Source organism: Prionailurus bengalensis, chromosome D3 (assembly GCF_016509475.1).
Source record: "Prionailurus bengalensis isolate Pbe53 chromosome D3, Fcat_Pben_1.1_paternal_pri, whole genome shotgun sequence".
In the NCBI taxonomy this organism is placed as follows: domain Eukaryota; kingdom Metazoa; phylum Chordata; class Mammalia; order Carnivora; family Felidae; genus Prionailurus; species Prionailurus bengalensis.
The window spans coordinates 29,745,992-29,771,088 of record NC_057356.1 but is presented as its reverse complement, the minus strand read 5'-3'; the positions used below and the strand labels follow the sequence as shown (position 1 = coordinate 29,771,088).

General features: G+C 41.6%; 1 protein-coding gene across 1 annotated transcript in view; it reads left to right on the top strand.

Annotated features, from left to right (window-relative positions):
- The first annotated feature begins 336 nt into the window (after nucleotides 1-336).
- The window catches only part of MAPK1 (mitogen-activated protein kinase 1), a 112,052-nt gene continuing 87,291 nt past the window's right edge, over nucleotides 337-25,097 (top strand). The window contains exon 1 of the mRNA XM_043558225.1: nucleotides 337-702. Coding sequence (XP_043414160.1) covers nucleotides 578-702 — 125 coding nt within the window. The 5' untranslated portion in view covers nucleotides 337-577. The remainder of the gene's footprint in view (nucleotides 703-25,097) is intronic.

The following is a 25,097-nucleotide window of genomic DNA, read 5'->3' as shown; positions in this document are numbered from 1 at the left end:
TGGGTGGTGCGCTGGCGTCCCTCATGCGCTGTCCTAGGTCGTTCCCTGACTCAGTCAGTACCCCGCTCCGGGGCTTTCCCTTCCCTGACAGTCTCTCCTGCTCAGCGATATACACCCCAACCTGACGCCTCGGTGTCCTTCTGCTTCTCCAGAGCCGCCTCCCGCGCCAACTCCCCCGCAAACGCACGTGACCACGCAGGGCGGTGACTCTGCCGCCGCCGCAGTGCTCCGCCCAGACCTCGCCGCTTCCGCTGGCCATTGCAGCCCCGCCCCGAGGCGGGGAGAGCCAATCCTCGTACACGTTTCTTTGCTCCGCCCCGGCGCCCTCCTCGGCGCTCGCCCCTCCCTCCGCCCGCCGGCCCGCCCGTCAGTCCGTCAGGCAGGCAGTCGGTCCGAGTGGCCGTAGGCTCTGTAGCTCTCCTAAACGGTTCCCTCCTTGCTCTTTTCCGGTTAGCGTCGGCAGCTGCACCCGCAGCGGCGCGGTCCCTCCGAGAGGCGCGGCGTGAGCCGAGCGGCGGCCGCGGAACGTCGAGCCTTTCGCGGCGGAGGCGGCGGCGGCGGCGGCCCGGCAGCCAACATGGCGGCGGCGGCGGCGGCGGCGGCGGGCGCGGGCCCGGAGATGGTCCGCGGGCAGGTGTTCGACGTGGGGCCGCGCTACACCAACCTCTCGTATATCGGCGAGGGCGCCTACGGCATGGTGTGGTGAGTGTCCACGCCCGCTCGCAGGCCGGGCCACACCCGCCCACCCCACTGCCTGGGGACGCAGCGGACGCAGCCGCGGCCTCGTCCGCGCCCCGGCCTCCGGCGCCGCTGTGACCCCAATCCATGACTTCACTGTGGTCGCTGCGCCGGGGGCCTCAGGCGGGGCCCGGGAGACTGTCGAGGTTTGGGTGTTGCTCGCGGCGGTTCGCGGGCCGGCCTTCGATTGTCGCGGGGAGGGGCGTAGGGGGCGGAGGCCCGCACCCGGGGACCCCCAGACCCGGGCGCAGCGCGGAGTTTAGAGCCAGGATCTCCGGGAAGGGAACGGAAGCTGTCCCTCATCCCCTTCCACCTCCCAGTTTGCTAGCATCAGGGCCGCCTTTTTGACATCCGATTGTAAAACCAGGAATTCCTTCAGAGGCTTGTCGACGGTGGTGTTGGCCGCGGTCTTGAAAGGGGTTCGCCTCGGCATGTGTGCCGAACGCCGAAATAATGATCTTCCCTCTCCCGTTTTCCTCGACTTTCGTTAAATTTTTTTTTCGGTGATGCTAACGGTGCTCTCCTGCGCAGGCTTTCTATAAAAAGCATTCGTGGCAGCAGTGTTAGTTATGAAATATTTTAAATTTGAAGTTTTTAAATGGATTTTAATACCCATACTGTTTGCGTTTCATGAAGAATAAGCCAGTACCGCTCTCTTAATTTATTAGAGTCGTTTGGAGTTGGGCCTGATCTCTTTTTTTTTTTTTTTTCTTTACCCCGAGTGAGTTCTCTTGCCAGCAGAAATGTATTCAGACGTTTTGGCACAATTGCTGTGGACTTTTCCTATTAATGTTTTAGTGGTCAATATGTATGCACCCGTAATGGAATTCTTGTAGAATCACATGCAGCCTCCCTTATCTTGATCCATATCCCTCAGAAACGTTTGTAGTTCTTCGAACTAGCTGTATTGTTTTGTGATGAGGACTTAATGGAAGTGTAGACTCCCTTACACCTAAATCTTCTTGTGAGTGTGTTTTGTTTTGAATGAAAGAAGTAAACTAATATTTATTGAACACTTGGTGGCAAGTGCTTTTCTAGGTATATTATTTCATTTTATTTGAACAGCCACCTCGAAGGAGGAAAAGGTGGTGATATCCCTCTTTCAGGTGAGAAAGTATTTGTAAGTGAAGCAGATTCTTAGTCATACAAGTAGAGTCCAGACTTGAGATTGTAGACTGAGGTCCTATTTCAAATGCTGCAGCTCTATTATACCTTACTGTCCTTAAGTGGTGTTATTAATAACTTCAGAATTTTAGCATATATTACTGTTGTAAGTAAATATATTTTTGAACTGTATTCAAATTTGAGTGATTGTGATTTTAGAAATGCCATAAAAGGGCATGTTTTAACAAGTATCTTTGAAAGACTTAAAAAAAAAAAAGTCTAATTGAATCTTGACCATTTTCATTTTCTTGAGGATCAAAGTGCTTCACATATACAACTGTGAAAAGTAGTGAACTCAGAGGGTTAGGAGCCAAAAGAGAATTTAAATTAGGTCAGGTCAAAAGAAATAATGCCCTAGAAGGTAACAAAGTACTGCCCACAGCATCACTTCTCTGTCATACATCTGATTGCTATTGCACCTGCTGGTAAGTATGCCGGTAAACACATCTCATGAGAAGCTCAGAATTGTCCATCAAGTCCTTGGGCTCTTTTAAAAAATCCTACATGTAAAATATGGACTGAAAAAATCTAGTTTTAGGACACTTCACTTGAAAGGTTTGTTTGTTTTTTTTTTTTTTTTTCTTGATAAGATTTTTACCAGTCTGCAGATAACTTACATATAGTATTTCTGTCATTGTCATAGACTTACTTGATTTTCTGTCAGAGGAGATGCCAAGTACTTTTTTTGAAAAATTTGTTTAATGTTTGTTTATTTTTGAGAGAGAGAGAGAGAGAGAGCATGCATGCGTGAGCAACTAGGAGAAGGGCAGAGAGAGGAGACATAGTATCCTAAGCAGGCTCCGGACTCTGAACTGTCAGCACAGAGCTGGACGTGGGGCTCGAACCTACAAACTGTGAGATTGTGACCTGAGCCGAAGTTGTACTCTTAACTGACTGAACCACTCAGGCACCCCTAATGCCAAGTAATTTTTTTACTGTAATTTTCCTTTCCTGAGTAAAATCCAAATATAAGTATAATTGGAATTATAATTCTGGGTCCAGGTTATAGCTTTTACTGTAATTTTCCTTTCCTGAGTAAAATCCAAATATAAGTATAATTGGAATTATAATTCTGGGTCCAGGTTATAGCTTTTTATCCTCATCTAAATAAGAATTTAATCTGCATTGCACATTCTTAGCATTTAATAAATGTTGATTGTTTATGGGGGGCTTCTTGAATGAAATGTTAATATTTAAATAGTGATATATTTTTTTTTAACGTTTATTCATTTTTTTTGATAGAGACAGATCGTGAGTGGGGGAGGGGCAGAGAGAGAGGGAGACACAGAATCTGAAGCGGGCTCCAGGCTCTGAACTGACAGCACAGAGCCCGACGCGGTGCTCGAACTCCCGGACCATGAGATCATGACCTGAGCCGAAGTCGGACGCCCAACCGACTGAGCCACCCAGGCGCCCCTAAATAGTGATATTTTAAAAAATGTGACACTTCCCGACAGAGTTAAAGATTTTCAGGCAGTTAGGAGTTTTGCCTTTTTTGTGCAGAGCCCTTTCCTAATCATTATATGGAGGGTATAAAGATGAAGAGTGGAGTTTGAGTTGGGTCTTTAAGAGTGGGTATGATTTTGATGGATAATTGGCTCAAGTGACAGTTTGAGTTGTGGAATCTAATCTTGGGAAAGTATTTAGGTGGCAAGCTGTAGAGGACTCTAAAGGCAAAACTGAGTTTGTATATTTGTGCAATGAAGAAGCATCAGTGATTTTGAAAACAGGCAGTCACATGGTCAATTCTTAGATTTTTTTGGGAAGATAGATCAACACTGATGGAAATGATAGAAAAAAAATTTGGTGGGGGGAATCAATTAGGCTATTGTAACTGCCTGGGTGTGAAGTGATAAAGTGGCATTGGAGGGTAACAGGTGTTGAGAGACCTTATTAAGATTGAGTCCATGGGGGGCGCCTGGGTGGCGCAGTCGGTTGAGCGTCCGACTTCAGCCAGGTCACGATCTCGCGGTCTGTGAGTTCGAGCCCCGCGTCAGCCTCTGGGCTGTTGGCTCAGAGCCTGGAGCCTGTTTCCGATTCTGTGTCTCCCTCTCTCTCTGCCCCTCCCCCGTTCATGCTCTGTCTCTCTCTGTCCCAAAAATAAATAAACATTGAAAAAAAAAAATTAAAAAAAAAAAAAAAAAGATTGAGTCCATGGGACGCCTAGCTGGCTCAGTTGGTAGAGCATGCAACTCTTGATCTCAGGATTGTAAGTTTGAGCCCCACGTTGGGTGTAGAGATTACTTAAAAATAAAATCTTTCAAAAAAAAAATCCGTAGTGGGCTCTTCTCTGAAGTATGATAGAAAGACTGAATTATGGCAAGTGTGGGAAGAAGTAAAGGATAATGCAATCTTAAAGGGTAAGAGTCTTAGAGATGGGTTTTGGATTTAAGAGGGATTTCTGAGACCAGGATTTCTGAGATTGCATATGGGCATATTTGTTAATTCTAAGACTTCTAGGCTGGGAGCCTGGGAGGATAGTGGTGCTGTTATCAGAAGAGAAATACTGGAGGTAGAGCAGGCTTATTAGGGAGAAATAGTGAGTTCAGACTTGTTAAGTTGTGATGACTGTAGGCCATTTAAGCTATATCCAGAAGGCATCTTGAAATTTAGAAGAGGGAAGTTGAAACTGGAGGTGAAAATTTATGTAAGTAGTAATCTTGCATGGATGAGTACAGATTCTTATTTGAGGTCATTGATTAAGTGAAATTGCAAGCAGATGTGTATATTCATCTTTTTAGTGAACAATCCATTACATTCAATAGATTTTCAAAGGGGTCCGTTGTCCCGGAAAGGTTGAGGAACTACTGAGGACAAAGATAACCCAGACAAATATTGTTAAGAGATAGGCAAAGGAATAGGAATCTGAGGACTGGTGAGACGTAGAAGAATCAGAAAAAAAGAAAAAAAATGTATGACAGAGGAGAAATTGAAGCTGTGCATGCTTGTTCATTTATTAACTAAGGTAAGTATTTTGAGTAAGTTGAGTTTGAAATACTTCCTGAATATGATTGAGACATCATACTGGTCACCTCCATAGAGATACTAGCTGAAATAGAGATACTTTAAGAGTGGATAAGATGAGAAAAATATGTCAGAACTGAGTCAGAGAAGTGCCTCACTTTAGGTGTCAATAGAGGACAAGTTGCAGAAGAGGACAGAGGAAGTGTGCTACAGAGACAGGACAACCAGGAATTCGCATCATCACAGGAACCAAGGGAGACTGTAGTCATAAGGGATTGGCATTGAATACTGTAGAGGACAAACAATGCAGCTTGAAGACAAGCTGTTAGACTTGTTGATTTTTCTACTCTCCTAAAAAAAAAAAAAAAAAAAAGTTTCAAGCAAAATTTCAGTGTGATCATCTTCCTAATGGTTTAACATCCTGTCTTACTAAAACTTGTTGATTATGGCAGACTAGTAGAACCACCGTTTAAATCAGCACTTTGTTTGTTTTGTATACATTAATTAATCCTCATAACCACACTGCAAATGTGGTTGCTCTGTATGAAAGTGAGGAAACTTGAGACAGAGAGATGTTAGTTAACTTGCCCAAGGACACACAGCTAGGAAACGATAGAGCATCCCAGCCTGTATGGTTCCTAAATGATGTGCTACCAAAGATCAAAGCTGAGAAAATATATGCTTTTAATAACAGGAAATACCTGTTGTCTCCTTGCTTGTATCACTTTTTAGCCTTTCTAAAAACTTTCACATAAGGTAATTCAGAAAATATTTATTGAGCACCTGTTATGTGCCAGGATTCACATGGTCTCTGCCCTGTAGTACTTTTTAGTCCAAATAGTTGTATGGAATTGAACAGTAATACAGAGTATACCAGTCCATTCAGAAAGAATATGTGTAACGATTTGAGAAAAAGGAGGCCTGAGTGATGTGGAGCTGTTGGGCTGTTTCTGTGGCTTCACAGACTTTTGAGCTGGGTGTTGATGTATGATTAGGATTTCGCCTTGAATGTGCATTCTAGGTAAAGGAAAATGTACATGCAAAAGCAGCACATTAGGTCAGGAAAACCACAAGTTGTTTGGGATGGCAGGAGTATAGGGTGCCTTAAGGAGAAAGCTGAAGTTGAGACAGTGGGATGGGCAGGGTCAAATCCTGAAGGACATTGTTTACTGAGGAGTTCAGTTTCATTTGTTAAGTGAGAGTCATTAAAGGATAGTCTTGTCTCTGCCAGTTCCTCCTCAAATTTTGTGAATTATGTTCCCCTCTTTGTCTTTTTTATGCTTTCTACCTGCTCTGCTTACTCTCTTTTCTTTCTGCTTATCTAGGGTTACTCAGTGGGTATGACTTTTATCCCCTTTCCAGGGGTATTTTGAAATGTCTTTGGGTTTTGTTTTGCTTTGGGTTTTTTTTGGTTGTTACATTGATTGGGGAGTGTTATAGGCCTTCCATTTGTAGTGGTGGAGGCAGGTATGCTAAACGACCTACAGTGCGTGGTACAGTCCCTGTGCAGGAGAATTGTCCTGTCAGGATGCTAGCAGTATACCCCTCCAACCTTTGCAAAACATCGGTCCCTGTTCAAGTCCTGACTTCCTCTAAGGCTCATCTCCTCCATAAACATACCCTTACTGCTGTCTGCTGTTAGCACTCCCTCCCTTCCTAAAACTCTGCTAGGTCATTTGTACTACCTGTTTGAAAGGCAGGACTAGCAGTAGTGTGTATCATTTATCGAAGCTCAAGACAAATGGATCTGGGATCAGATTCTTAGTTTTGTTTGTTAATTGTTAATTTTTTTAAGTGTTTATTTTTGAGAGGGAGAGAGACAGACAGACAGAGCATGAGCAGGGGAGGGGCAGAGAGAAAGGGAGACACAGAATCCAAAGCAGGCTCCTGGCTTTGAGCTGTTAGCACAGAACCCGACCGACATGGGGCTCGAACCCAAAAACTGTGAGATCATGACCTGAGCTGAAGTTGGACACTTAACCGACTGGGCCACCCTGGTACCTCAATTGTTAATTTTTTTTTTTTAATTTTATTTTTAAGTAATCTCTGCACCCAACATGGGGCTTGAACTTAACGACCCCAAAATCAGGAGTCACATGCTCTACCAACTGAGTCAGCCAGGAGCCTCTGTTAACCTTTTTTTTTTTTTTTTCTTTAAAGATTTATTTATTTATTTATTTATTTATTTGTTTGTTTGTTTGTTTTGAGAGAGAGTGAGCAAGCAGGGAAGGGCAGAGAGAGGGGGACAAAAGAACCAAAGCAGGCTCCATGCCATCAGCACAGAGCCTGATGCAGGGCTTGAACTCATGAGCCATGAGATCATGACCTGAGCTGAAGTTGGATGCTCAACTTACTGAGCCACTGGGATGCCAATCTGTTAACTTTTAATAAAGAAATCTCTTGTATACTTTTGGGAGCTCAAATATCTGAGTACACCAGTTTACATGAGCAACAGAAAATTCAGTGTTTTTGAAAGTTTTGAGTACTTTCAAGCTATTCAACAAAATTGATTTTGATATTAATAGCATCCCTATTGTGTAGAATTCTTCAGGTGCCTTGGTGGTTCAGTTGGTTGAGCTTCTGACTCGGTTTTGGCTCAGGTCATGATCTCATGATTTGGGAGTTTGAGCCCCGCATCAAGTGCTGCTGTTTGGAGCCTGCTTGGGATTCTCTCTTACCCTCTTTCTCTTTAAAAAAAAAAAGAAAAAGAAAAAAAAGTGTAGAATTCCTGTGGTTATCTATAACTGATAAGCCATTTCCATGAATTTAATTTGTTTTTCATTATCAAGTATTTATGAGAACATTTTTACAAAAAGCATCCCAGTTTTCCCAGGAACCATATAATATTCTCCATTTTGTTCACAATAAGGTACCTACTAATTAAAAAAGAACTGATTCCCCAACAAACATCCAGAGCTACTTCACCCTGTATCCAGTTCACTGTACCCACCTACCTAACCCTGAGATGCTATTCCTTCCCTTTTGTTTCTCTTTCACTACTTGGGCCTCCCTCGCATTGGAAAGCCAGCAGGGATTCTCCAAGGCACTTTTCAGATTCTTAGTTAGGACAGTGTATGTGTTTTGAACCCATGGCCAGTAGGAGCTGGGAAGTAGGGTGTGGGGGTAGGGACCTGCACAAGCCTGCCTTGTTTTAGGTACTGTGGTTTCAAGTTCATTTTCTTTCTCATCTTTGAGGTAATAGATATTTTTTTTATTTTATAGATGAAGAAACCAGATTTCATGTAACTTGTCCAGGATTCACAGCCAATATATATATAGTGGAATTGAGATTTATCTAGACCCCCAAATCTGTGACTTTTTTTGTTTTTTGGTTTTTTTTGATAGGTTTTACTCTGTTATACCAAGCTATCTGGAAACATACTTTCTATAGCCCTGGTTCCTGAATGCATTGGCACCAAAGTATAAAATGGTAATTGTCAGAGCTAACTTGGGGCTGTAGGGAGGTAGGAAAGGGAAAAACTGGATACTTGTAAAGGATGAGGGATGTAGGGTCAAACTTTTTATCAGGAGGTTAGTGTTGATTTCTTCTCACCCTTTCTACCTACGTCTACCAGTTTCTTGATTTCCATTCACTTAATGATGTTATTAAGTGTGTACCTGGCCAATGTGCTAGGCAATAGGATCAGAGTGTTGAACAGAAAAGGTGGTTTTACTCTGTGGTGTTTATAGTCCTACAGGAAAGGAATAACACTTACCGAGTATGATGAGGTGCACAGTGCCACCGGGGAGTATAAAAGGTGGAGCTAAAATGTTTTGAATAGTCTGGGAAGATTTCCTGGAAGAAGTGGTGTTTAAGTTGGGACCTGAAGAACAACTTGGAGCTAGCTAATTGAAAGGTAGTGTAGGGGCGCCTGGGTGGCGCAGTCGGTTAAGCGTCCGACTTCAGCCAGGTCACGATCTCACGGTCCGTGAGTTCGAGCCCCGCGTCAGCCTCTGGGCTGTTGGCTCAGAGCCTGGAGCCTGTTTCCGATTCTGTGTCTCCCTCTCTCTCTGCCCCTCCCCCATTCATGCTCTGTCTCTCTCTGTCCCAAAAATAAATAAACGTTGAAAAAAAAAAAAAAGGTAGTGTAAGGTGCTGGAGTGTTTCATGCACTGTCTCATAGAAAATGACTGTAGAAATGGAATTTGTGATTAAGATTCAGGGCTCTTTCTTATGGTACTTCAGGGATAGGAAGTGCAGTTAAAGCCTTCAAGTATGGTTGTAACCAGGAACTAGAAAATAGTCCAGCGTACCTACCTCCTTCTCTCTTGACATTTACAAAATCAACTTGCACCCTTCGTCTCTGCACAGAGATTTTTTTTTCCTTTTTCAACACATCCCCATGCATTTGGCAGAAGAGAGCTTACCCTTGGTTCCCCAAGGTATGTGTCTTTAGTACATTGACAACTAGAGGCTGAGAGCACTCTAAATCTAATTTCTGGGGTAGAGAATCTGATCCAGTTTGGGATGGTGTCCACCTCTGGTCCAGTCAGCTGGTGGAATCATTTGAAAAGGCTGGACTTCTCTAAGGTATGAGGTATGAGGTGGGGGTAGTCAAAAGATGCCTCTTATTGAGTGCTGACTTGCCGGGTTCGTTCTTGGTGCTGTTTCCCCTGCTCTTCTCCAGGCTGGAATTTTTCCCTGCTTTTTGGAGCCTGTGGGGAAGGAAGGGAAGAGAGGAGAGGGAGAAGTAGTTGAAGCAGAAGAAGGGCTTTGGGTTGCTTTTAGAGTTCTTTTATTTTCTATCTCTGGCATTATGGGGGTGGCCCCTAAACTGGGTGGTATCTTTAAAATTTATTTAATATTTGATACATATATAACATGTAACACATGTATGAGTTATGCAGCCTAACAATAAAGTAAACAGCTAAGAAACAACATCTGCTGAGTGACTTCTTGACCAGATTGTCTGAGGCCAGCATTCTGGTCTTTGGCCACAGCCTTCCTCCCAAGGTTTAACTTTTTTCTGGAAGCCTGTATGATGGAGCATGTAAGAGCATGGGTTTTTACTACTTAGATATGTGACTGCTGTAGGTTATCCAACTTGAGTCTTGTTTTCCTTATCTGTAGAAAGGGGGTAGTGTTGTATTCCTCAGTGTCATGAGGATTAAATGAAGTATGTAGGTGAAATGCTGAGTGCTCATACCTGGTTAATGCTCTAATTGTTATTCCTTTGAAGTAAATGGACCTGGCAAGACCTGGATCCTCTCTCACCTCACTCAGTCTCTTAGAGTATAAAGCAACTCATGCAGAAATAAAACAGTTAGACTTTGGGTCTATCAGGTTCCAGTTGTGCGATCTTGGGCATATGCCTCTCCTGTTTGATTGAATGACCAGAGAGCATCTTATGTGGCAGGCCCTGAGCCATGTTCCTTGATCTCCCTCAAAAATGTTACACTAGTGTTTGGGGCAGGCAGGTAAGGAAATAAATTACTGAGTAATATAGTAAAAGCACTGTTATGAAATCATTCTGTGCTGAGCATCTAACTCCATCTAGGCTTCCTAGTTATAATTAACTCAACAAATAACATATGCACTAGACATGTTGTAGTTTTGTGGGTACATCAGTGAAATAAACATGTGGCCCAGGGAGCTTACAGTGTGTGGGATGCCTGGTGGAATGGGAGTGGCTTGAAGAGAGGGTTAGAACAGAGGCCTGGTCAGGGCCTTGGTGTTAACTTCTTTCCAGTGAGTTTTCCTTAATTTCTTTTTATAGCATTTATCCCCAACACAAGTCTAAAATACTTTTTTTTAAGTCACTAGATACGTCATTTAATTTTAAATGGCCTTCTTGTTTTTCTGCATTTGGGAAGCTGAAAAGGTAGATTATGCACAAACCAATTTTTTAAGTGGGTTATTCTTTCTATTGTTATTAAATGAAAAGAAAGCACTTTCTATACTAAGTGCTTCTTTTCTGTACTAAGCAGAACATAAGTGTTTCTTATTACATATGTCCCCTAAAATAATTTTTGAGAATTTGAAGCCATAGCATAATTGTTCTATTTAAGAATCATATTTTGTTGTAAGAAATAAAACTGACTGACAACTAAAAAGTTGGTGGAGTATCCTAACCAAGAATATTAGTAGTTTCTTAACCAGTCAGGATCATCTACACAAATTCAAACTCTGTAGTTGTAATTTGCAAGGTTATTTCAATTACTAGCATTAATGAGGTGGTTTTTCCAAGCCTAAGTACTCTTAGAGCCTCCTGCTAGTGTGCTGGAGGGGTGGCCAGGTATGAGTCTAATACAGATATTGAGAATTCCCTTTAAGGACAACTTGAAGAGTCAAACAAATGGACAGAATATGAGAATTGCAGCTCCTACTAATTATCAGGGTCTCACATTTTGTAGTTTGGACCTTAATTTGGCTAAACAAGCTCTCTTATCTATTTTTTAAAGTTTATTTACTCTGAGAGCGTGTGTGAGAGAGCGAGCATGAGCACAGGAATAGCAGAGAGAGAATCCCAAACAGGCTCCATACTGTTAGTGCAGAGCTCAGCTTGGGGCTCGATCTCACAAACTGGAAAATCATGACCTGAATCGAGACCAAGAGTTGAACACTTAACCAGCTGAGCCATCCAGGCACCCCAACAAGCTCTTTTAAAATGCTTATATCCCTCCTTACAGCACATAGCCTTATCCATCACTTAATATGACATTGATTTTTTAAAAATTGTCCAAATAGCAAGCAAAAGGAAGCTTCTCTAGCTGTCTGCCTTTTATTTTAAAATAGCTATATCAACATATCCTAAAATTAAGTGTTCAGTTCAATAATTTTTAGTAAATTAACTAAGTTGTACAGCCATCACTGCAATCCAGCTTTAGAACATTTCCATCATTACAAAAAGTTCCCTCTTGTCATTTGCAGTCAGTTCCCACTCCTACTACCACCTCCAGACAATTCCTGATCTGCTTTCTGTTTTGCCTGTCCTTGAACTTTCATGAAAATGGAATCATGCAAGATACAGTTTTTTGTATCTGGTGTTTTCTTAAACAGGTTTTGAAATTCATCCATGTCCTTCCCAGAATCTGTAGTTGATTGCCTTTTGTCATTAAATAGTAATTAATTGGATGGATATACTAGATTATGGAAATGTGGAATGTTTTTGGGTTTTGTCTATTATGGATAATGCTGCTATACATTCATCTGTGTTTCTGTGTGGACATTTGGCTTTTATTTCTCTTGGTTACTTAGAAGTGGAGCTGATGGGTCATAGGGCAAGCAATGTGTATATGTAGGGGAGGGGATAATAGTGATTTTAAACTGTAATAAAATTACAAATTAAATCATTGAACAAATATGAATACCCTATGTACTCGTCACTATTCTAGGTACTGAGAATAGTGTGGTGAACAAAACTTAGTCCCTGATCTTGAGTTTGCTTTTTAGTAGAGAAGGTGGACTGTCACAAGTGCATAATGTTTCACTTACTGGTGAGTAGTGTGAAGAAAACTTTTATAAAATGGGTTAAGAGTATAGAGTGGAGGGTGCCTGGGTGGCTCAGACGGTTGGGCATCAGACTTCGGCTCAGGTCATGATCTCCTGGCTCTTGGGCTTGGAGCCCTGCATTGGGCTCTGTCTGCTGACAGCTCGGAGCCTGGACCTTGCTTCAGATTCTGTGTGTGTCTTCCTCTCCCTGCCCCTCTCCCTTTCATGCTCCGTCTCTCTCTTTGAAAAATAAACAAACATTTCAAAAAAAAAGTCTTTAAAGAGTATAGAATGGAAAGAGGAAGGCATTTTTTTTCTGTAACAGAATAATTTTAAGCATTTTTAATGCTACACATTTAACACAATTTTTTACATTTAACAACTTTTTAATTTTATTTTTTTAATTAAATTTTTAAAAATGTTTTATTTATTCTTAAAAGAGATACAGAGCACGAGCAGGGGAGGGGCAGAGTGAGAGAGGGACACAGAATCTGAAGCAGGCTCCAGGCTCTGAGCTGTCAGCACAGATCCTGATGCAGGGCTCAAACTCACAAGCCCTGAGATCATGACCTGAGCCGAAGTCGGACACCCAACGAACTGAGCCACCCAGGCGCCCCTAATTTTTTTAAATGTTTATTTATTTTTGAGAGAGACAAAGTGCAAGTGGGTTAGGGGCAGAGAGAGAGGGAGACATAGGATCCAAAGCCAGCTCCAGGCTCTGAGCTGTCAGCACAGAGCTGATGCGGGGCTCGAACTCATGAACTGCGAGATTATGACCTGAGCCGAAGTCAGATGCTTAACCAACTGAGCCACCCAGGTGCCCCTTAACAACTTTTTTAAACAATATGAAATGTATAGAAATATTACGAAGACAATACAAAAAAGCCTTTTCCCTGCCCTATTTGAGAGTAAATTGTTGATGCATACAGTGCCTCATGTCACCAGAACACTTCAATGTGTATTTTTACCAAATGAAATATCTCCTACATAACTGTAACATAGCCAGTCACCACCATCAGGAAATTAACAATGACACATTATTACTTCCTCCTCTTCAAACCCTATTCAGCAATCTGTGTTTCATTTAGTTGTCCTGTCTCTTTGGTCTTCTTAAGGCTGGAGCAGTTCCTCAGACTTCCTTCGGCTCCAATGCCTTGACACTTTTGAAAATAGTGTTTTTATTTTTTAAGAAACCACCAGACTATTTTCCAAAGCATCTATACCATTTTACATTTCCATCAGTGATATATGAGGCATTCCAGTTCTTTTTTTTTTTTTTCTTTTAAAAATTTTTTTTTCAACGTTTATTTATTTTTGGGACAGAGAGAGACAGAGCATGAACGGGGGAGGAGCAGAGAGAGAGGGAGACACAGAATCTGAAACAGGCTCCAGGCTCTGAGCCATCAGCCCAGAGCCTGACGCGGGGCTCGAACTCCCGGACCGCGAGATCGTGACCTGGCTGAAGTCGGACGCTTAACCGACTGCGCCACCCAGGCGCCCCGAGGCATTCCAGTTCTTCACAGCCTTACCAACACTTGGTTTAGTCCATCTTTTTTGATTGTATCCCATCTAGTGAGTTTATAAGTGGTATTGCATAATAATTTCAATTTGCATTTTCCTCATGATTAATGATGATTTTTTCCTGTGCATATCAACCAACCAGTTATATCTATTCTTTGGTGAAGTGTCTTGTCTTAACTTTTGCCTATTAAAAAAAAAATCCCATCTCTGACTTGGTTTTGAGATATAGAGCTCAGCACTCCCCATGTTTTCCTTCAGAATAGGAACAGCCAAGAATTTGAAGCATAATCCAAATCTAATAATGAGGCAACACCAGAAAAACCATAGGTTAGGGATATTCTACAAAATAACTGCCTGTAGGGGTGCCTGGGTGGCGCAGTCGGTTAAGCGTCCGACTTCAGCCAGGTCACGATCTCGCGGTCCGTGAGTTTGAGCCCCGCGTCAGGCTCAGGGCTGATGGCTCAGAGCCTGGAGCCTGTTTCGGATTCTGTGTCTCCCTCTCTCTCTGCCCCTCCCCCGTTCATGCTCTGTCTCTCTCTGTCCCAAAAATAAATAAACGTTGAAAAAAAAATTAAAAAAAAAAATTCAAAATAACTGCCTGTAATTTTCATGTCAAGGTCATGAAAGTCAAGAAAAAACTGAGGAATTGTTCCAGACTGATGGGAGTCGAGGTGTGACAGCTAAATGTGATTCATGAGTCTCAGTTGGCACAATTGAATTGGGGCCTGAAAACTAGATTGTAATAATATGCCAGTGTTAACAATTTTGGTATTTGCATTATGATTATGTGGGAAAATGGTCTCGTTTTGTTTGTAGGAAATACACACTAAATACCCCCTAATAAGGGGGTAATGAGGCATCATATTATTAACAGACTTTCAGATGCTTCAGAGTAAAAGTTTGATGAACTATGTTTACAATTTTTCTGTAGTTTAAGATTTAGTTCCTTTTCACTAAAGAGTTGTTTTTGGGTCCCAGAAAGGTGCTTGTATGAGGGTGTGTTGAAATTTGGGAGAAGTCACAAAAGGCATCTTTGAGGCAAGTGAAAGAACATTGGCCTGGGTGTCAGGGGACCTGAGACTCCCTCCATCCCTGCCATTGTTGACATGTTTCATGGGCTTATGCTGGTCACTTTGCTTCTGCGGGTTTTGGTTTTTGTTATCTGAAAATTAAATGCTTAGGTAAAATCTCTAAAGTCCCTTCCAGCTCTAATGTTGTCATTGCCCGCAGAGACATTACATGAAATTAGCACGTGTGCACGTGTGTGTGCTCATGTGTATATATGCATACATATGTATACATATATAAAGAGGTATCGTGTATGGATTATTTATTTCCGTTACTGGAAAGCTATCCATTTTAGTGTGGCTTACCTGAGAAACCTCTGGGTAGTCATTACTGAGATCTAAAACAATGGGGAGGGGTGCCTGGGGGTTCATTTGGTTAAGCGTCTGACTCTGGTTTTGGCTCAGGTCATGATCCTGTGGTTTGTGCATTTGTGAGTTTGAGCCCTGCATCCATCCATGCTGGTGCTGGCAGGGCAGAGCCTGCTTGGGATTCTTTCTCTCTCTCTCTTTCTCTCTGCCCCTCCCCTAAGTGCGCGCTCATGCTTGTGTGTGCGCGTGCTCACATGCATTCTCTGTCTCAGAATAAATAAACTTAAAAATAAAAACCGGGGAGGGGGGGCCTGGGTGACTCAGTCTGTTGGGCATCCAACTTTGGCTCAGGTCATCAGGTCATGATCTCACGTCTCGTGAGTTCATGTGTTGGGCTCTATACTGACACCTCAGAGTCTGGAGCCTGCTCCGGATTCTGTGTCTCCCTCTTTCTCTGCCCCTCTTCCACTTGCACTCTCTCTCAAAAATAAGCATTAAAAATTAAAAAAAAAAAAACTGGGGGAACTTCCTATTAAAAACTAACAAAATAATTTAATATCAAAAGCTCACAAACGCTTGAGGAAATGATTATGTTCTGTGCTTTAAAAAAAAAAAATGTTTATTATTGAGACAGAGTATGAGCATGAGGGGCAGAGAGGAGGAGACACAGATTCTGAAGCAGGCTCCAAGCTGTCAGCACAGAGCCCGACACAGGACTCGAACCCACAAACCATGAGATTATGACCCGAGCCGAAGTCAGACGCCCAACTGATGACTGAGCCACCCAGGCACCCCTGTTCTGTGCTCTTAAGTTGGAACTTCCTATACTGTACCAAAGTACTGGTTTACCTCAAGTGATTAGATTTTTCACATGTGTTTTTATTTAATTTTTATTTTTTTAAGTTTATTTATTTATTTTGAGAGAGAGAAAGTGTCCATGCATGTGAACAGGGGAGTGGCAGAGAGAGAGAGGGAGAGAGAGAATTCCAAGCAGGCTTCATGCTCAGCACAGAGTCCAGTGCAGGGCTTGACCCCATGATCCCACCACCGTGAGATTATGTCCTGGGCTGAAATCAGGAGTCTGATGCTTAAGCGACTGAGCCACCCAGGCTCCCCAAAGCAGATTTTTTTTAAAGATCAATGTAATCTTTTCCTGTAAGTTTTGCAATACCATAGAGGCATATAAAAATATTTGATGTTTCAGATCAGTGAAAAACCAGTTGACAGCAACACTAGATTCATCTATCTAGAACTGTTGCGAGAAGCATTCATCCTCTTGTTGGGCCATTCCACCTGTCATGTATTTTGCTAATGTTTTTGAGCGTCCTTTCAGGACAACTCTGATTACTTACCATCCACATAATGATAAAAGTGATATTCTTTAGAAGTGTTGTAAATTCTTTCTTTAGTCCAGAAGGAGCTGGAAAGAAAGAACATTTGTGATTGTTTGTCACTCTGACATAACTGCTAGGAAGAGCCATTTATTTCCTGCCACCAAGAAAGTGTAAGACAGAAATATTCATAAAAAGGCCGAAGTTTTAGAGAAACTTCAAGAATTGTTTCTGGTTACCCCAGCAGGCAGAATGTAGCAGAATGTTACCAAGAACTGGTAAATTTGTGTAGCATCCTAGAATTTAATGCTAATCTATAAAAATGTAAATTGGATAATATTTTGGCCTTTGATGGTTTCTGACTTCAGCAGGAAAGCCTCATGTTTCCCTACTAAGTAAGATGCTAGCATTGGACTGAGGTGTATTTCATTTACGTTAAGAAAGTATCTGTCACTTCCTATTTTGGTTGATTTTTTTAACGTAAATGAGTGAATTTTGTCAAATGTATTTTCTGCCTCCCATGAAGATGATCATACGATTTTTTTCTCATTACCATTACTAATATGAGGATCATATCAATAGATTTCCTTATATTGAACCTTCCTTACATTCTTGGAATAAATTGTACTTGGTTATATTGTATTATTTTGTATAATATGCTGTTGGATTTTGTTTGCTAATGTTTGAAGATTTTGTGTTGATATTCATAAATGATATTAGTCTATATATTTGTGCAATCTTTTGACAGATGTAGGGTTTACTCTTATGCTTTCTTCATAAAGTGAATTTGGAAATTTTCTTTTTCTGTGTTCTGAGATAGCATTGGGATTACTTTACCTTTCTTTTCTTTTTAAAAAAATTTTAAAATGTTAATTTATTTTTGAGGGAGAGAGAGAGCACACATGTGCATGCGTGCCTGCAGGGGAGGGGCAGAGAGAGAAGGAGACACAGAATCTGAAGCAGGCCCCAGGCTCCAAGCTGTCAGCACAGAGCCCGACTTGGGACTCAAACTGATGAACCATGAGATCATGACCTGAGTTGAAGTCAGATGCTTAATCGGCTGAGCCACACAGGCGCCCCAAACATCATCGGTACCTTAGAAGTGACTTATCAAATCCCACTCTGAAGTTCACCACTATCCTCAGTTTTGTGATAATTATTCTTTTCAGCATTTCCCCCCTTTATATTTTTTACTTCAATTGAAGTATAATATACATTTAGAAAAGTGTACATATCATAAGCTTATAGCTTGGTAAATTTTCACAAACTACACTCATGTAAATAATTAGTGCCCAGATCAACAGTCAGAACCCCAGCAACTCAGAAGCTCCCCCTCGAACTCCCTTCCCATCATTCTCCATAGTAACATCTATTCTGATGTGTAGCATAGATTCAGTTTATTTTGTACCTCACATGAATCATATAACATATTTGTTTTCTTTTGTATCTGGCTTCTTTTGTTCAGTGTCATGTTTTTGTAGTTGTGAATTGTTCATTCTCATTAGTATTAGTATTCCATGGTATGACTTACACCATAGTAACTCATCCTGTTAATACTCATTTGGATTGTTCCCAGTTTTTGACCATTATTAGTGGTGCTATCATAAGCATTCTAGTGCAGTATGTTTTGGTGAGCATGTGTGCACATTTCTGTTGGGTGTATACCTAAGAGCAGAATGGCTGTGCACAGGGTATGTATACATAGGTTCCACTTTAGTGGATGTTGCCATACAATTTTCCAAAGGGGTTAAATCATATTCACACCCACTAGCAGTGTATTACAGTTCAGACTGCTCCATATCTTCAAAAACATTTGATATTTTCTACCTTAGTTTAGCCATTCTGGTGGGTGTGAATTGTGGATTTTGTTTGCCATTTCCCTGGATGATTTTAGCTCTTCATATTACTTTATGACTATATTAGCAAAACTTTTGACAGTCTTCTTGTGAAGTGTTCAGGTGAGATTTCTGTCTTTAATAAATAATAGGAGTTCTTTATAAGTCATGGACATGAGTCTTTTTAGAATTATGTATTGCAGATACCTTCTCCATTCCTAGAGTTGCCTTTTCATGCTCTTGATGGAGTCTTTTTGATTCTCTTTCACAGGTTTAAATTCTGTAGTGAACATCATCTTGTCATCTATTTTCTGCTAGCTAGTTTGGCAGTGTTAGAAGAAGGGATATTTGTGGGAAGAAGGCCCCAGGGAAGGAAGAAGGAGCAGGCCTTTAACTGGTATTGCACCTCCATTGTCTCTGGTGCAGTTGTGCATGTTGTGAGATCACAGATGGGAAGGATAGAGGAGGTCTTCTTAGCTTAAGAGAAGGATACTATGGGAACAGACATCACTGTAAAACCATGCCAAATTGAGTATATGTAGGGGATTTTTTTGCCAGGTGGCCTTAGCTTCTGAGTCAGGTAGGACGTAAGGTTGGTGCCCGTCAAGGGTGCGACACATGAGGGTCAGAGGCTTCGAAAGTGTGAAGAACATTTGAGACAGCTGTTTTGTGCTGGAAAGTCAGCTAGAGATGACTCAGTGGACTTGCTCTACTCCTTGAGATTTAGGCCTTTGTTCCCTGATATATCTGCAGCACCTAATACATTGCACGTAGTAGGTGCTCAGCAAATATTTGTCAAATCAGCCAGATGTAACAGTACCAGTGATGGAACATTGAGGCTGACTAGCTCTGCTCTGTGCTGCCCTCATATTTTCCACCTTCTCCATTTCTCTTCATTTCCCTATATTATTTGAATACCTGAATTGATGGAAGAAATAAATTCCTCACTAAACTATAAGCCTCTTTAAGAGCAGCGGGAACATGTCTCATTTATCAGTTTAGGAACTTCATTTAAAATCTCAGCTCTGGTAGTAATAGTTGGATGACTTAGAGCACAGCATTTAACTTCTCAGAGTCTCATTTCACTTTTTAGTGAAACCAAGATCCTGTCTTATGAGTGCTGAAATGACTACATCAGCTAAGTCACTGTGTAATCCTAAGAGCAGTTTTTCTTGCATCCCAATATGAGACTAGAGAATAAAGCATTGAGATGAAGACTAGGGGGTACAGATTGGGCATCTGTATAAGTAGATAATCTTATAAGGTTGGTTTGGAGGATTTAAAATAAATTTTTTTTAACTGTGGTAAAACGCACATGATACAATTTACCGTCTTAACCATTTTGAATGTACAATTCAGTGCAAGTGTATTCCCATTGTTGTAGGAACAGATCTGTAGAACTTTCTCATCTTGCAAAACTGAAACTCTGCCCATTAAACAACTCCATTCTCCCCTTCTCCTAGCCCCTGGCAACCACCATTCTAAATTTCTGTCTCAATGAATTTTACTACTCTGGTTACCTCATAGAAGTGACCATAATGTCCTCAAGGTTCTTCCATGTTGTTGCAGATGGCAGGATTTCCTTCTTTGTTATCCGTTTCATCCATTCATGCACACTTGGATTGCACACTTTTGGCTGTCGTGCATCAATAATGCTACTTTTAACATGGATGTACAGGTATCTCTGTAAGACCCTGCTTTCAGTTTTTCAGTTTTCTTTCAGTTTTTCAGTTTTCTTTTCAGTTTTTCAGATGTGTAGCCAGAAGTGGGAATTGCCACATCATACCATACTTCTAGGTTTAATGTTTGAGGAACCACCGTACTGTTTTTCAGAGCAGCTTGCACCATTTTACATTCCCATCCAAGGGTTCTGATTTCTCCACATTTTCACCATCACTTATTTTCTGTTTTTGTTTTTTTTTTTTTTGAGAGTAGCCATCCTAATTGGTGTGAGCTGGGGAGCTTGTTTTGATGGGTTTGTACCCTGTATGTGTGGTGTGTTTTCAGTGAGCAGTGGATATTTGACAGCTAAGTGGGAGTGGCTCTTCCGGTAAATAGTGGTAAGCATTTGCTGGGCTAAAAATATGGGTCAGGCACAACACTTACCTCAGAGGGGCCTTTAGTAAATAAAGTAGGGAGCTTACAATTTGAAGTCTGTGTGTATGAGTGTGTGTTTTCCCTAGTACGCCCTTTGTTCATAGACAATTATAAAAGTACTTCTTAAACTAATGGTCATACAGTATCACCGTTGTTAATTAATTGATGATATTCTACATTGAAAGATAAAGACTATTTTATTTATTAAATTTTTTTTTTTAACGTTTATTTATTTTTGAGACAGAGAGAGACAGAGCATGAACAGGGGAGGGGAAGAGAGAGAGGGAGACTCAGAAGCAGGCTCCAGGCTCTGAGCCATCAGCCCAGAGCCCGACGCAGGGCTCAAACTCACGGACCATGAGATCATGACCTGAGCTGAAGTCAGACGCTTAACCGACTGAGCCACCCAGGCGCCCCTATTAAAATTTTTTTTAATGCGTATTTATTTTTGAGAGACAGACAAGGCATGAGCAGGGGAGGGGAGAGAGAGAGGGAGACACAGAATCTGAAGCAGGCTCCAGGCTCTGAGCTGTCAGCACAGAGCCAATCATGGGGCTCGAACTCAAGAACTGTGAGATTATGAGCTGAGCTGAAGTCACACACTTAACCAGCTGAGCCACCCAGGTGCCCCAGGAATATTTTATTTTTATTCCTTACGTTTTTAATGGAATTTTAAAAGACCTCATGATAAATTTTCCAATTATTCAGACCATACTTCATAAATACTCTGATACTCATAAATCCTAGAATTTTCCATTTTCCTCAGTCTTGTGATGGAGCCTTCAGGGCTTACAGTCTCCCTGAGCATGGAGAAGGTGGGCATCACCCTCAAGTTCTTTATTATTGCTTAATGGGGTAGAGGGAGAGGGTAGTAAGTACCCAGAGGATAGTATGCATTGAGAGGGTAGGGGAAAGCCCAGCCTGCTTTATTCGTGGGGGTGGGGAGCAGGCATTGGGGTGGAGGTGGAGAGAGGTACTACTTTCTTCCCTAAATTGTCTCAGAATTTTATGCCTAGAAAGCATTCTTCTTGTTCCTGGAGTATGAACTTGATTTTTTTTTTTTTATGGTTTTAATGCATATGATGAAACTATCAAATTTCTTTGTAGTCAGGCTTTTTAGGAGAAGCCTGTAGCTGAAGAAGAGCATTAATTACAGGTTCAGTTATTATTCCTAGTAGCAATAATAAATAATATCTGGTCAGAGTTTTTTTTTTTTCCCCCAAAGATGGTTTATTAAAATACAGTTAGCCAAGTGCTGCACGTATCTTAATTGTTCAGCCCAATGAGTTTTGGCAAACTGAACACACCTAGGTAATTAGTACTCAGATCAGGAAACAACAAGCAGAGGCCTGCCTTGTTCTTCCTTTCAGTCACTACCCACTCCTCACTCACCAGCATGGCCATTATCCTGACTTCTAACATGTAGATGAGTTTGCCTGGTTTTGTACTTTATGTAAATGAATCTTACAGCATGTTTTCTTTTGTGTTTAGTTTCTTTAATTCAGCATTGTAAGAATCATCCATATTGTGCATGTCTGTAGTTTAATATTTTACTTAATTCTTTCTAAATGTATATTTATTTTTGAGAGAGAGAGACAGAGACAGAGCATAAGAGGAGGAGGGGCAGAGAGAGAGAGGGAGACACAGAATCTGAAACAGGCTCCAGGCTCTGAGCTGTCAACACAGAGCCTGATGCGGGGCTCAAACCCACGAACCACAAGATCATGACCTGAGCCAAAGTCAGATGCTTAACTGACAGAGCCACCCAGGTGCCCCAATATTATTTTACTTTTTGAAGCATACTACTGACAACCTAGGAAAGAACTTTCCTCATTTTTCTGTAATTGATCCTGTGGCTTTGCAGTGCTGTTAATGCTCTATTTCTGGAGGGAAGAAGTTTTTAGGTAGTTTTCATATTCCATTCCTTTTCCAGACCACATGACACTTACAAAGTTTTCCATTATCTTGTTCTCATTCCATTGCTGTATTGCTAATCTAATGCTATGTGATAAATGCCCTATAATTTAGCGACTTAAAACAGCAAATATTTGTTACTACACATTTTCTGTGGATCAGGGATTGAGGAGTGGGCCTCGCTGGACAGTTCTGGCTCAGGGATTCATGACTTTGCAGCCAAGATCTTAGCTGGGGCTACAGATATCTGAAGGCTTGCCTTGGGGCTAGGGGATCTGCTTCTGACTCACAAGGCTGACAAGTTGTTACTTGTAGGGGGACAGGGAGTTAGGCCTCAGTTTCTCCCCGGGGAGGCCTCTTTATAGGTTGCTTGAGTGTCCTCACTGCATTGTAGTTGGCCAGGCCCTCCCCAGAGAGAGTACCTTTTTATGATGTAGCCTGGGAAGGCATAGCAGCACTCTACCCACCTCCTCCTTCCTTCTCTTCCTTCCTTCCTTCCTTCCTTCCTTCCTTCCTTCCTTCCTTCCTTCCTTCCATCTCTCCTTCCATCTCTCCTTCCTTCCTTCCTTCCTTCCTTCCATCTCTCCTTCCTTCCTTCCTTTCTTCCTTTTTTCCTTTTTTAAAAAATTTTTTTAACATTTACTTTTGAGAGAGAGAGAGAGACAGAGTGTGAGCGGAGGAGGGGCAGAGAGACACATACACAGAATCTGAAGCAGGCTCCAGGCTCTGAGCTGTCAGCACAGAGCCCCATGCAGGGCTCAAACTCAAGAACCGCGAGATTATGACCTGAGCTGAAGTCAGACGCTTAACTGACTGAGCCACCCAGACACCCTAATTTTTTTTTAATTCTTAAAAAATGTTAATTTATTCATTTTGAGAGAGCGCACATGCATGTGCGCACGTGCCTACTTGTGAGAGGGGGAGGGGCAGAGAGAGAATCCCAAGCAGGCTCCTCACCAGCAGCGCAGAGCCTGACGCAGGGCTCAAATTCACAAACCATGAGATCATGACCTGACCTGAAATCAAGAGTTGGATACTTAACTGACAGAGCCACCCAGGCACCCTGTGGATTTCTTTTGTAACTCCTTCAGTGTAAAACCTGAACTGAACTATCATGAGGCTATTTATAGCCTTTATTTTTCCCATTCAGTGTAATTGTTCATATAGTATGCTGCAGAAATATCAGTATTGGACTGCTGGATGTGACACCAGACCTTGCCAGGGGTGTCGTATGCTGCATCTATATGCACTCTATTGCCTTTGTAAAATCCGAAAAGTACTGAATTCTAAAACCCCTCTGATGCTAGGGATTTTAGCTAAGAACTAATGAATGTTCACGTCTTCAGAACTTAGTACAATTTGTTATTCCCAAATAATATGATTTGAGGATTGTGTCAGCTCTTTATGATAGAAAATCTCAAAATACAGAAAGGCACATACACCCAAAAAATTTCACCTGTAATGCTACCATCCAGAGATACCTGCTGTCAACATCTTCACACCTATTTTCCTATTAAAATTGGGATTATGTTACAGTTGACTTTTGAACAATATGGGGGTTAGGATTACCAATCTTTCACATAGTCAAATCTGCATATAACTTTTGACTTCCCCAAAACTTTTAATTAGTAATTTTACTGTTGACTGGTCCCCTTGCCAATAATATAAACAGTTAATACATATTTTGTATATTATACGTATTATATACTGTATACTTACAATAAAGTAAGCTGGAGAAAAGAATGTTAAAGTCATAAATAAGAGAAAATACATGTACAGTACTATACTGCATTAAAAAAATTCATATGGGGGCACCTGAGTGGCTCAATAGATTAAGTATCTAACTTCAGCTCAGATCATGATCTCATGGTTCATGAGTTCTCTTGTGTCAGCACAGAGCCTGCTTCAGATCCTCTGTCCCCCTCTTTTTGCCCCTCCCCCCTCTTCTCTCTCTCTCTCTCTCTCTCTCTCTCTTTCTTTCTCTCTTTTTCTCTCTCTCAAAAGTAAATAAACATTTAAAAATTTTACAAGTAAATGGAGCCATGCAGTTCAAACCCATGTTGTTCAAGGGTCAGTTGTATATAGTTTGGTGTCCTGACTCTTCCACACAATATGATATTCTTTTCTTTTCTCTTTTCTTTTCTTTTCTTTTCTTTTCCTCTTCTCTTCTCTTCTCTTCTCTTCTCTTCTCTTCTCTTCTCTTTCCTTTTCTTTTCTCTCTTGTCTTCTCTTGTCTTCTCTTCTCTTCTCTTCAAGTTTATTTATTTTGAGAGAGAGAGAGAGCATGTGAGCAGGGGAGAGGGAGAGAGAAAATCCCAAGCAGACTCCACACTGTCAGCGCAGAGCCCAATTTGGGGGTCGAACTCATGTATCATGAGATTTTGACCTGAGCTGAAATCAAGAATCAGACACTTAACTGACAGAGCCATCCAGGGGCCCCAACATGATGTATTTTCTAAGCCACTAAACATTCTTTGAAAACGGTCAAAATTTTAAAACCATATCATTCATGCATTACAAAGCAATATGTTTAAATATTAAAAAGGACTTAACTTTTTAACGTTTATTTATTTTTGAGACAGAGAGAGAACATGAACGGGAGAGGGGCAGAGAGAGAGGGAGACACAGAATCTGCAGCAGGCTCCAGGCTCCGAGCCATCAGCCCAGAGCCTGACGCAGGGCTCGAACTCACGGACCGTGAGATCATGACCTGAGTTGAAGTGGA